The 13,431-nt window shown below is 35.0% G+C and overlaps 1 protein-coding gene across 1 annotated transcript in view; it reads right to left on the bottom strand.

Moving 5' to 3' along the window:
- The window catches only part of LOC148946136 (uncharacterized), a 52,604-nt gene that overhangs the window by 24,504 nt on the left and 14,669 nt on the right, over positions 1 to 13,431 (bottom strand). Inside the window, exons 5-6 of the mRNA XM_089098161.1 lie at positions 7,346 to 7,443; positions 3,594 to 3,826 (exon numbers count right to left, since the gene is read on the bottom strand). Coding sequence (XP_088954287.1) covers positions 3,594 to 3,826; positions 7,346 to 7,443 — 331 coding nt within the window. The remainder of the gene's footprint in view (positions 1 to 3,593; positions 3,827 to 7,345; positions 7,444 to 13,431) is intronic.

The following is a 13,431-nucleotide window of genomic DNA, read 5'->3' as shown; positions in this document are numbered from 1 at the left end:
TTAGCGTCTACTCCGGTTTAGTGAACTATGTATTATGTGCATGTGGTCACCCACACTTGTATTATTGTAGTTAATTATTGCTAATTGAGCTTGAAATAATCATTTGGAGCGGTTAATTAAGATCTTTACCGCTTGAAATTTCATTATTTCCAATTCGCCAAAAATTTAAGAGATATATGCATAAACGTGGCTTCGAATGGCATCTGACAATTATAAGACCTAAATTACTTTCAGTGGCCCTTTCAGGATTTTTTTGTATATTTTAGGTTTAAACACGCTTATCAGCGTTTTGTATCTTCAAAGCAGCAATCCCTAAAAATAAGAATTAACACTAAAATCGATAAAAAAAAATACATTTAGCTCATCGGTCAACTAACCATTTTTTAGATGCAAAAACTTGACTATATTCATACTTAGTGATGTATCCAAGACTTTAGGAAAGGGAGAGGGGGCACCCAAGACTTTGATTGCTTCTTTTTGTTGGATTCTATTTTTTTTTTTTCACATTAAGAATTTTTATTTTTACTCTATGTATTTATGCAAGGGTCATATCAAAGCCCCTCCGGGGGGGGGGGGATTGTTCCTCTTCGGTCCAACACTGTTCCTAATAAAACGTATCCAAACAAACTGTCCATACCCAAGTACATCGTCAAACATCACAATTCACAAAACATCTTTTTTGCCTGACCAGCCAGGCTCAATTTAAAACCAGTAATATGATTCCTTTCTGAACTTTTTCCTTTGTTTGTTTAACAGTCTCGTCAAATTAGGCTTTAATTGGTTCATACATATACATACAGATACACACATTGTCAAAGAAGTGATTAGTTGCAACATTATTAACAAAGGCCAGTCAGTACGAATGATAGTTGCTAAAATCGAGATATTTAATAATGCATTAATAAGCGCATTGAGACACTGAGACGCATGGAAGTAGTCATAACGTGCAACCGCACAGATCAGTTTGTACATTTTCTGAATTGTCGTGATATTATGCATAAAAAAAATAAATTGCCAGATCATTGGTGTTACTTAACAAAAATTTCGAGAGGGGGGAGGAATTGGTCGTTTTTCAATCTTTCGAAAAAGAAATATGCATTTTTCAATAGAAATTCCCCCCCTCTCAAGGCATTTTTCGAATTCTAAGAGCCATATGCTTCCTCCCCCCTCCCCCCATCAATTGGCACCACTGCGCCAGACAAAATACATATTGCATATTATGTTCTTATTGTTAATGGGGATGTTTAACCATCATAAGGAAGAGAATCATTCTAAAAGAAATAACTAACTCGGTCTAAAAGATTTAACTAATACTATGAAAAAAAGAGAATGTTTTAGTGTTTACTTCTATTCCAGTCAATTCCTCTTTCTTTGAAAGTTATGAAGAAAAAAATGCTTGCCAAAACGTTCAAATCAGCTGTGACAGGGATCACTATATGGTAAAGTATGTACATCACGTGACTTTCATGCTCTGCCTTTAGGAACAGGAAGCATAATAACATCTTTAATGAACCAAAAAAAGTTTTCAAATGCTTAAAACCCTCCTTTTTTATTTCTGGCATTCAAAATGGTGAGAAAGCGAGTTTCAATCATAACCATAAACTATAGTATTTTTCATAATAGTTCTGAATGAATGAATAATACTTTAAAGTCGCTACTAAAATGGAAAATAATGCTGTAATAATGCTAACCTCAGACACGCTTAAAGAAGGGTGTCTTAATATTGAAAGAACGTTGTTTTTCACCCTACACTTGTGGGACATTTGGCATCACAATAAGATTTGCAATATCAGCAGGTGTCTTTAATATTGAAGGAGGAGTGGTTTGTAATACTGTATAGTGTATACCCCCCCCCCCATTCTTCGTAGACTTTTTATTTAAGAATAAAAAGAAGAAAACCAGTTAAACAGTAAACTATTTCCAGGTTAAGTAACCGTTTTATTAGCAAGAAAATTTGTTTTCAAGTGGTTTTGAACAACCAAAATTGAGTACGAAAAAGAATCATAAGTAAAAGAAGAACAAAAAAATTAGAAAAGCGACAAACACCAACAGACAGAATAAAACGCTAGAACAGAGGACAAACAAGAATGAAAAGACAAATTAAAGAAAGTGATAAACAAATTTATTTATTTTTATTGGGTTTACTAGCAATTTCCTCTAAACTGTTTTTGCTTATTTTATGTTCTTTTTTTCTCAAAATTCAAAGAACCTAGTATGGAAACTCAGTTAGGAAAACAAACATTTATCCATGAAGCGTTCAGAAAACTATAAATATAACTAGGTACTAAATCATCATTCTCACGATAGGTCCCAATTCCCAACAAAACTAGCACATTAATAAAGGGAGTTCTTTCGAAAGTGACAATGCTGGGCGAAGTATCTATATGCCAAGACACATTAACAGAAGAAATAATTTGGAAGAAAAAGGAATGTACTTTTGATTGATACCAAAGTTGCTTCACTTGACTGTTTTTTAGAAACTTAGCCCTGAGAAAGATGTCTCGAGGTTCAGAAACTAGGTCTTTAACTAATGTTTTATGTTACAACTACTACTATTACTGCTACTAACAACTCACTGCAGCACCAAGATCTCTGATGCCAACAGAGCTACGCACGCTCCTCCTCCATACCAATCTATTCAAAGCTTCCCTCTTTACAGCCTTCCAAGAAGTTCCTAAATCCCTTAAATATTTCCTTAAGACATCCTCCCACCCCATTGGTGGACGAACTGCTTTTTGTTTGGCCCTAGACAGTTGGCGCGACCTTTCTCTTATTATAGCCCTAGAAACTGGGATTGAACCCAGTTTTCAAAGTAAAAATTTGCAAGTTTTCGCTGCACCCCAATTAAAAACGTTAAAATCAATGATACAAACAGCTGAGAATCAGCTAGACAAAGACACAACTTCGGTAGGAATTGATCTTATAATTTATTCTCTAATGATTTGATTTTTTGTAAATTGCTCAATGAGATTCTTCATTTAAATATGTAGAAAAGTACTTGTTTTTTTTTCATTAGCTATGAGCTCCAGTAGCTCAGTAGCTCCATAAGCTCATTGGCTCCAAGATTCAATTTCATTGTTTTTGACGCTCAGCGATTTTCGTTGACAAATAAGATTTGTATTCATAACACTAAATCGGACAGGTTGCAAAATCTTTGTGTCAGAAAAGGCTCAGCCCAGTCTCAGAAATCCTTGCTAATCTGTTCCTCTGTGCATAATGAATACCTAAATTGAACTGTGTTGTGACAATTTTCTTACGGATGGGCTAGTGGCAAATCTGTTTTGAGGTAACAATCAATACTATAGTTTCAATATAGAGGCCTTCTGAATATCATTTTGATTTTTTTTTTCTGCCATCGTTTTTTAGTTTCCTTAAGTGGCAATGCTGCTGCAAAATGACGAGAGAAATTTTTGAACACTGACGTTTAAACATTTTCGCTTTGAGAACTAATGTTAACCTATCCAACCCATTTTACATTTTCAAAATGAAATATATGTGAGTTTTCTTGAAAAAATCGCATTTTACGTTGTAGGCTATTTATACTTCTAATTTATCTCCCTAAATTTAGCAAAAGTTGGACAGAAAAAAATTACGAGTTCAATGTCACGAGCATTTTTCACTTCCAAACTTCCGAATGATGTAATCCCAGAATCTGCAAGAAGTCGCGACAAAGCAGGTCCAACACGGTCAATCTGTTTTGTAACATAGATTGTGTTTTCCCACAGTTTACAGTTGAGGCATTTGCTCAAAACAACAGCTGAATACAAAAGCTCGAAACAATTCTTCTGATTTGTCTGAGTCTTATGCCAGACATATCGAACTAAACCTGCAACGAGAAATAGATTAAAGAATAATTATAGATTTTTTTTTGTTTCTTTGGCGCTATTCCAGGCCAGGTAATGCACTAAAATCATTTCTGAATATGATAAAGATTATTCTAAATTCAAAACTAACTAGTCTACTAAAAAAAAGAAAAAAAATCACATACACATACATTAAGATAAGGCATTTCTTGACTGGGAGGCTTTGGAGAGGTGGTTGGAGCATTAAGGTGGCATATTTTATGCGACATTAATGGCAAAAAGGATATTCATATTATAGCAATTTTCTTAGTCTTAATGCGGCAAATACTTCACCATATAGAAATATGAATGTTACATCTGTATATTATTTCGTTGTTAATTGTGGCAAATAATTCGTTCATTAGTGGCAAAAAGGATATTCATATTATAGCAATTTTCTTAGTTTTAATGCGGCAAATACTTCACCATATAGAAATATGAATGTTACATCTGTATTTTATTTCGTTCTTAATTTTTTTTTCTTCAAATTTACTCCAGTACAAACTTTAGATTGTTCCCAATCTTTTTGAGGACGCTTGTTAATAGTTTAAAACTAATAAGTTTATTAGCACTCTCTTTATATAAAAAAATATATCTTTTCGCTAAAATAGCAAAAAAGTAATGCAGTTACATAAAAACAAAAAATAGAAATTGGTAAAATGCACGTAAAAGCGAAAAAGGTCAATACTGAAATTTAAATCAAGGTTTGAGTTGAAACAAAAGCTACCGATTGTCTAAAACAAAGAACAAAAAATAAAAGGACTAAACTAAAGAACGAAGACTTAATAATTTAGCCAAAAATAAACGAAAATCAAGCTACAGGCGCATATACAAGAGCATTTAATGAGTTTATGCAGATAAAAAAGGAAGAATTATGACACTTTATCAATTTTTTGGGAAACCAGCTAAATTAAGCAATTACCGAAGGCTTTAACATTCATATGTAAAAATAAATCACGACGCGGGTGAGTTTCCTTGTTTCGATTTAACACGTGTTTGGAACGGTATTAGCAAGGATGGTGTATCATTCCCACTATTATGTAACAACAGTGTGCTGGAGGCTAAGAAAAAATTCGAAGGACATTCATCTACGCGTGCCTAGAGCTGTCTCGGGCATTGAAGAAATTTAGAGATATGTTGTGTAGAACATTGGGAAATTGGTTTGAAGTTCAATGGTCAAAGAATGTAGTTGTTGCGATTGTGTAAATCTTAGAATCATCCTACCCCTGATAGCGTTTCTCTAGAGGGTCATCTGATACAGCTATGACAAAGCATCGATTACCAAGGGATTCCATATGGAAGTAATGGGAGGTACATTCGATCACCTTTGCTGAAAACTACCGGGTTCAAAGCTTCGTAGGACATACAGTTCTTTAGTTCTATGTTAAGCTTAATATAAAAAATAAATATAAGATAAAAATTTAAGGATACTACAATCATCGTTTTTTTTTGTTTTTTTTTTTATTTCTGCTGGTTAGACCCGGCACCTGATTATTCTTAACCGTCAAATTTGTCCACTTTCCATCAGGCATTAAGTCCACTCTTTTATATTTCAAAGATTTTAGTGTCGAAGCTGTACATTGGCTTTGAATGTTGTGTATTCCTAATAGTACTGTTAAAAAAACAAGGATTTGAACTGAAAACTGATCAGAAAATATTTTGGCCAGAAAATATACACTTGTTCTTAGAAAATCTTGCCAATGCGGTTTTTTTTTCAATCTATTATATTTAGTAGCGTAGCTGGGTGTTTGTCCTTTCACCTTGAAAAATCTTCTCAGAAGGAGATGAGTGGGCTTTAATTTTAGGAGATAATTATGGAGAATGCTACAGCATTTCCTATTTGTTCCTGTTTAGTGGCCACCTTAGTGGCAAAGTGTAAAGTGGGCCACCATATTCAACAACTGGCCTGACTCAGAGCTTATATAAAGATATATTAAAGATATCCTACAGAAAATGGACGACCCCAAGTTCTATAAGCCACCCGTGACTTAAATTGATCAACCAGAATTTAGAACTTTTCACGCAAAACACGTTGAAAAATTTACCAATTTCATTTGATTTTATATTTAAATTATTCGGTAGATAAAAGAAGACACGCATTTTGGAGAGTCAAAATTTCCTCCAATCATTTTCAAGCCGGGTTGTCAGGTTCATGAAGCCTGACTTGTGGCGATAAAACTAAAGTAGGTGCTTTTGTACCCAGGTTGGGCACCTATGGGTCAAAATTCGGTGCAGCAACTTGCTAAGCTTGGTGCCAATGGTGTCAAAGAAACTTGGAAGTATCCAAAACCGAGTAAGTCAATTGCTCATTTCGGTGCTCAAGAAAATTAATAAACCAATATAAATAAAGTAATAGTGTATTCAATGGGTGCCAGCGACATCAGTACCTGCAATAACCGTTTTGCTAAGAAAGCATTTTGAGTAGAAAGAATCAGTCGGTAGTACAGACTGATGAAAACAGGGAGCAAATGCCTTCCATGCCCCGTTCCTCCCAAGAGCCAGAAATTTAGAGCCCCAAGAATAAAGTCATAAAATATGCACTACAAAGTATACAAGTATACGTATATACAAAGTACAGACGGTTACTTTAACCAAGGAAAAATGAAGGGAAAACTTTTCCCCAGTTCTCGGAATCCAATTGAATTTAAATCAAATTTGTTGGATTTCCTGGGGAGCCCGAATCACCATGCTGCTATCCTGACTTCAGATGCCTTTGGGTCCTAAAATTAACAAACTACTACCCCGATTTTTGATCCTATACAGGACCAGCCCGGGTATTGAAGACCCGATTTTAGTGAGACCGGGCCTGTAGAACATATAGGATATGATACTTATGAGCACTAAAAGCCTTTATGGGCCATGGTTAATACAAAATATAGCACTACACAAACAAATCAAACCCTTAACTCCAAATTAATTATAAATAAATTACAAGAAATGGTCCCTATATATCATACCCTTACGCAAAATCTTACACTTAAGATCCATACAAGTTATATCACTTAACAGTATATCCACCCACTCCTCCCTTGAATTCCACCCCGGAAAGATTTTCTCCCTTAGAACATTTAATTCGTTAAAAAACTGAAAGAATGAATTAAGTCACCCTCCCCATCTCCACACATTGGGCAAAAGTAGGAACATATTTCCGACTTTGCCCTTCGTAGAAACTTATCACCAAGTGGTAAAAAAATATATTGAACCAAAAAAGATGTTGAGCATCAAGACCTTAAAAACAATGCACTTCATTTTGTTTGTCCTAGCGTGCGCTTTAATCTCCATTCAACTTTTTAAAATAATTTACATGGTAAAAAAGAAACAAAATACTCTTCAACAGGACGAATCAGATACTCGAATTGCAGGACTCCTATTGTGGAAATTTTTTTATTAAACATGCTTCTGGTAGTATTTCAATGGTTCTCTGTTATATTAGAAATTTATAAACGAGCCTAGAAACGCAGAATCGTCAATATAAGACTGATAAAAGACAATAAAAAACTTACACTTAGCAATACGCGATGATAGTCGTAGAACTTTAGGAACTTCCAGGGATAGACTAGGATCAGGTAAAACTAGGCATCCAATGGCAGCTTGAATTAATCTGCAAGGGAATAGGTGGAAACTTAATGTGGGAGAATCAATGAAAATAATAAAAAAGAAAATGATCAAAATGAAAACAGCAAAGAGCCGCAAATGCAAAGTCGGTTTGTTAGGGTGAAGAAAATAGACATAAGAAACTATTCTGTTGTAGATTCTAGTGCAAAGTACAAATTGATACAAGTTAGCATCACGTTACTCACTCGCTTTATTTTTTCTGACCAGTAGCAGTAGTAGTATTTGCAGCCCTGAAAGTTTCAAGTTAATACCCTTAGCCGGTCCTAAGATGTTGCAGACACGCCCTTTTGAAACTAGCATGCACTTAGTGTATTTTGATCAACATGCCGCCTTCTCCTTAAAACGAATCCTATATATAAACACTGTGGTGGGGGGGGGGGGGTCATGCCATCCCCAGAGGCATAGGTATTGGTTCTTTTGACTATTCTAAAAAAATAAATGATTATCTCAGATTTTGATCAGTATTGAGGGAGTCTAAAAATGGCGGTGAGGGGCATGGGTTTCCCTCAAATCACGGACTATATGTCTTGGATTTTTCTACTATTAAACCATGGCTTGATGCCCGCAACTACTCGTACTTGATTTTAATTAAAAATCAAGGGATTTTTAATGCCCGCAACTACTTGATTTTAATTAGAAATCAACTGATTTTTAATTAAAATCAAGTAGTTGCGGGCATCAAGCCATGGTTTAATCATAGGCAGCGCAATAGTACTGCTTAAGTTAAGAACGATGTCGGCGCAATGTATTATTTATTTATTTATTTTGGTTTGTTTTAGACCAGTTTTTGGTTTGTTTGGCACTTCGTATCGAAGGAGTTGTCGTAGAAACTTCAAAAAGGGCTCATTATATTGGAAATTGAAAGGGCTACTGCCCTTTTTAATATTCGAAAGTGATTGGAGGCCAGCTAACCCCCTCCCACGCCCACCATTTCCCCAAACACATTAAATCAAAATTTTGAGATATCCATTTTGTTCAGCGTAGTTTGAAGGTCCGGAGATTGTGTCTTTGAGGATGAAAACCCCCTGCCCTCAGGGCAAGGGTTGTAAGTCATGCCCTGGGGACATTTAAGGTTTTTGTAGAAAGTGTTGTCGTAGAAACTTCAAAAAGGGCTCATTTGATTGGAAATTGAGAGGGTTAGCGCCCTTCTTATCAGTCGAAAGGGATTGGAGGGCAAATGCATCCCCCCCACGGCCATCATTTCCCCAAACACTTCCGATCAAAACTTTGATATAGCCATTTTGTTCAACATAGTTGAAAGGTCCGGAAATTATATCTGAGGATGACAACCCTCACCCCCCCCCCCAGCCCTCAGGTCAAGGGTTGCAAGTTATACCCTGGGGGCGTTTAAGATTTTTATAGAAAGCGTGATCGAATAAACATCTGATGGGGCTCATTGCATTGGTAATAAGAAGCTCTAGTGCCCTTTTTAAGAGTCAAAGTGATCGGAGGACAGCTGCGGGCATCAAGCCATGGTTTAATAGTGGAAAAGGCCAAGACAGATAGTCAGTGATTTGAGGAAAACTCAAGCCCCTCACCGCCATTTTTAGACTCCCTCAATACTGATCAAAATCTGAGATAGTCATTTATTTTTTTAGAATAGTCAAAAGAACCAATACCTATGCCTCTGAGGAAAAGCTACGGCTATTAAGTTAAAACTTTCAGGGACTACTAAAGGGAATGCTAAACTTAAACAAAAGACAATGTATGCATAAAAGTTGTGAAAACAGTATATCTTCAATATCTCAACAACAATTAAGGGTCATTAACTTGAAACTTTGAGAATGTTGAGGGGGATGCTGAACTTAACCACAAAACCTGAAAACTATTATACTAACCATTAATAAAAATTAGGCTATCAAAAACAAACAGAAACTAACTTAGCAGATGTGAAGTCCTAATTACAAACCCAAAGGAACAGAAATTAAAATAAATAACAATACCAAACAAGACATATTTTAAACTGAATTTTTATAATTACAACACTAATAAAAATTACTGTTAAATAAAATCTTGAATCTTGAATTGCTTCTATTTCCAGGAATTATCATCGTTATATCTTAAACATTCAGTTGATTTTTATTAGTTCTTTCTATTCATTAAATAAAAAAAACAAGTTATTTTTAACTGAAAGTAAGGAGCGACATTAACACTTAAAACAAACAGAGATTACTCCGTATATGAAAGGGACTGTCCCCTCCTCAATACCTCGCTCTTTACACTGAAGTTTTTTATTGTTTTAAAAATAGAGTTGTGAGAAAGAGTCAAACTTTAGCGTAAACAACGCGGCATTGAGGAGGGGACAGCCCCTTTCATATACGAAATAATTTCTGTTTGATTTAGGTTTTAATGTCGCTCCTTACTTTCAGTTAAAAAAACTTGTTTTTTAATTTAATTTCTGAACGTTTTGAATTAATGCAGGTTTTTGATATTAGCTCACCGTACATGAATAATTTAAACGAAATTTGCATATTAATTTTACTTTTTTTGGTTAAATGGCTTTCTCGAAAGTTGTTTAATTTTTTTTACGAACGTTTTTATTAGTAATAAATATACGTAACTTACGAACTAACTTACGCAACGAACTTCTATATTTGTATATTTTATTAGGTATATTAGGGGGCTCGCCCCCTAGTTAATACCTCACTCTTTACGCTAAAGCTCAAATTTTGTTCCAATTCTTTAAGAATGACCCCTTAATCACAAAGGCCGTTAACTAGAACAAATAGTTCTTATGAAAATACTAAAAAAAACTTTGTCGTAAAGAGCAATGTATTGACTAGGGAGCGAACCCAATCATATACTTAATAATTTCTGTTCGTTTTAAGTTTTGATGCATGGGCGCCCATAAGCTGAATTCCAGGGGGGGGGCAAACCTCGTTTAATTGACACTTTTAATGCTATATAATAGAAATCTCAGAACAAAAATATAAAAATAAGGCAGCATCATTCAGCCAGGGGGGGGCCCCCCTGCCCCCCCCCCATATGGGGGCCCATGGTTGCTCCTTATTTTCAGTTGAAAAACTGGTTTTTTTTTTGATCGTTTTTTTTAAATAATGCTGAGAAATCCGGTGCCCCCTTCATAGCAATGTCCCTTCCCCCATATAAACTTCCTCCTTGGAAAGATCCTCCCATGTAACCCCCGATCCCCACCCCTACCAGAAAAAAAAATTCCCCCTGAAAACGTCAGTGTACTTCCCAATAGCAAATACTATATGTAAACATTGGGCAAAGTTCATAACTTGCAGCCCTTCCCCTGGAGACCGCTGGGGATTAATCATCCTCAGAGGCATAGTAATTATATTTTTCGATTATGCTGAACAAAATAGCCATCTCAAAATTTTGATCGGGTGACTTTGGGAAAAAAATAGCGTGGGATGGGGCCTAGTAGCCGCCCTTTTTTTGGTCACTTAAAAAGGGCACTAAAACTTTTAATTTCCGTTCCAATGAGCCCTCCCGCGATATTCTAGGACTACTGGGTCGATACGATCACCCCTGGTAAAAAGAAAAAAAAACAAATAAACAAGCATTCGTGATCTTTCTTCTGGCAAAAAAGACAAAATCCCATATTTTTGCAGATAGGAGCCTGAAACCTCTACTGTAGGGTCCTCTGATACGCTGAATCTGATGGTGTAATTTTCATTCTGGTTCTATGACTTTAGGCGGCGTTTCTCCCTTTTTTCGAAAACAAGGCAAATTCTCTCAGGCGCGTTACTTTTTATGGGTGGGACTAAACTTGATGAAACTTATATATTTGAAATCAGAATAAAAATATAATTCTTGTGATGTATCTTATTGGTATCAAAATTCTGTTTTTTAGAGTTTCGGTTACTATTGAGCCGGGTCACTCCATACTTACAGTTCGTTACCACGAACTGTTCGATAGCAGTTTTATTTTCATTTTTCGTTGATGTTTTGGAAAATTGAAGCACAAAATTAAAAATACAAAACACAAAACGACAGTAATTTGATAGTAATTTCTCGTCGTTTTGAATTTGAATTATTATTGGACTTTGTTTCAGCTCGTCTTAAACTTTAATACGGGTCTTTACTTTTCGTTGAAACACTTCTTTTTTCGAGTTTTTTAAAATTAATCAATAGAAAAAAAACAGAGCATATTATGCCTTTTTGAAATTTCAGTCATACAACGCTTTTCAATCTGAAGGGCCCGAGAGATATCCCCTTTGTAGCTTCAATTTTTCCCAAGGATTTGCAACATGTATGATTGAGGCTCTGACGTGAGTCCCTTGAGCTCTTCCCCCCTCCCGTCCCTGATGTTTCTTTCCCTGTTTTACCAGAATAAAAGGCATGTTAAACCTTGTCGAAATCATGGTTATACAAAGAACTATAATCAGCAGTGTCATAGAAGACAGGCCCTTGTCTTCACAGCCTCCAAAACTTTAAGGGTCACAATATTACTGTTCAAAATCAAAACAAATTGAGTACACACTTAAACTAAGGTGGTTAATTTCCACAAAGATTGGTTATAACGGATTTACGAGCTTACTGATCAAAAATATGAGGCCAGTATTGCAATACAGACTTTCAAAATCAGGACTCGTCAAGTAAATATTTCAAAATGGTGGAAATGTAGCACCTTGCTGAAATCTCGTCAAAAATAAGATTTTCAACGATTAAACAAGGATTTTTATGTAGGGCCCAGACGCCTATGCACCCTACAACATTTCAAAAACACAGACATGTTATGTTTATTTAGACCCGTCATCCTTCAGAGAACCTTTAGGGACACACACACATACACACATATATATATATATATATATATATATATATATATATATATATATATATATATATATATATATATATATATATATATATATATATATATATATATATATATATATATATATATATATAAAAACTTTCAATTCTAGAGCAATAAACTAAGGACAGACTACCCTGGAGCCAAATGAAGCAAAGGCAAGTACAATTAGGCAGCATATGCCTAAAAAAGGTAGTCACATTCCGTCTTGCTGGAATTTGATTCATGCGGGGATTTTCAATCCGAATGATGGGAGGACCAGTAGATGGGTCCTTACGCCAGTGCCCAATGTGGGATGACCCTAAACAATTGAACTTTAATCCTAAAAGACCACTGAGATCACAATACGAATGTAAAAAAAAAAATCAAATGCATATTTCACATATAGTATTGGATTTCAATAGAACCCGATTACAGATCAAAGGCTAATATTACTCCAAACTCAAAACAAATTAAAAAAGTCCTAACTCAAAACATATTAAGCACATATTTTGCAAATAGTGGGATGCTACACCTTGTTGAAAGTTGAGTTGGGCACAAAATCTCAATATGTAGATTTGTAGGACTGAAAAAAATTTGCTCAATTTTGGAAATTTTTTGGCTATTGGAATGGATATACTGTTTTGTCCTAGGTGATTGGATGGACGAATAAGGTCTAGACCTTGTTCAAGTGCTCATTTATTTCAGTTATTAAATTAGGAAGACAGTTGTCACTATTTTTTTTCTTTTTTTTTTTTTTTTTATTTAACCAAATAATTACCTGTAACATACTATTATATTTGGGAGACAAAACAAAAGTTGCTAGAAATTAACCAAACACTACATTAATAAATATTTGTGGCCAAAGTGAAATGGAAGGAGAGGAGACTGCTTGGCTTTGACCAATCAGAGCGAAAAAAAAAACACTTGGTATTGTTCTTTGAAGATAAAAATCGATCGAAATCGTTCACGAATAATTTTGTATTTTGTTCTTTTTTTCATGCAAATTAGGTTTGCACGTTTGGAGGTCCAATTTTTAGTTGGAGATTGCATAAATGAAATATAGATGATTAAGTTGAAATTTACATACGGAAGTAGTATTCCTCCCCTCAATGTGAGATTTTGAATGTATAATTGTGAGTATTAAATTTTTTTTCAAATAAAAAAAAATCCGAGCGGGTGTTTATTCAGCAGTTCAGTTTAGATACC

Source organism: Artemia sp. Qi Xiang Cuo, chromosome 12 (genome assembly GCF_049724085.1).
Source record: "Artemia sp. Qi Xiang Cuo chromosome 12, ASM4972408v1, whole genome shotgun sequence".
In the NCBI taxonomy this organism is placed as follows: domain Eukaryota; kingdom Metazoa; phylum Arthropoda; class Branchiopoda; order Anostraca; family Artemiidae; genus Artemia; species Artemia sp. Qi Xiang Cuo.
This window is presented reverse-complemented; position numbering and strand designations above follow the sequence as displayed.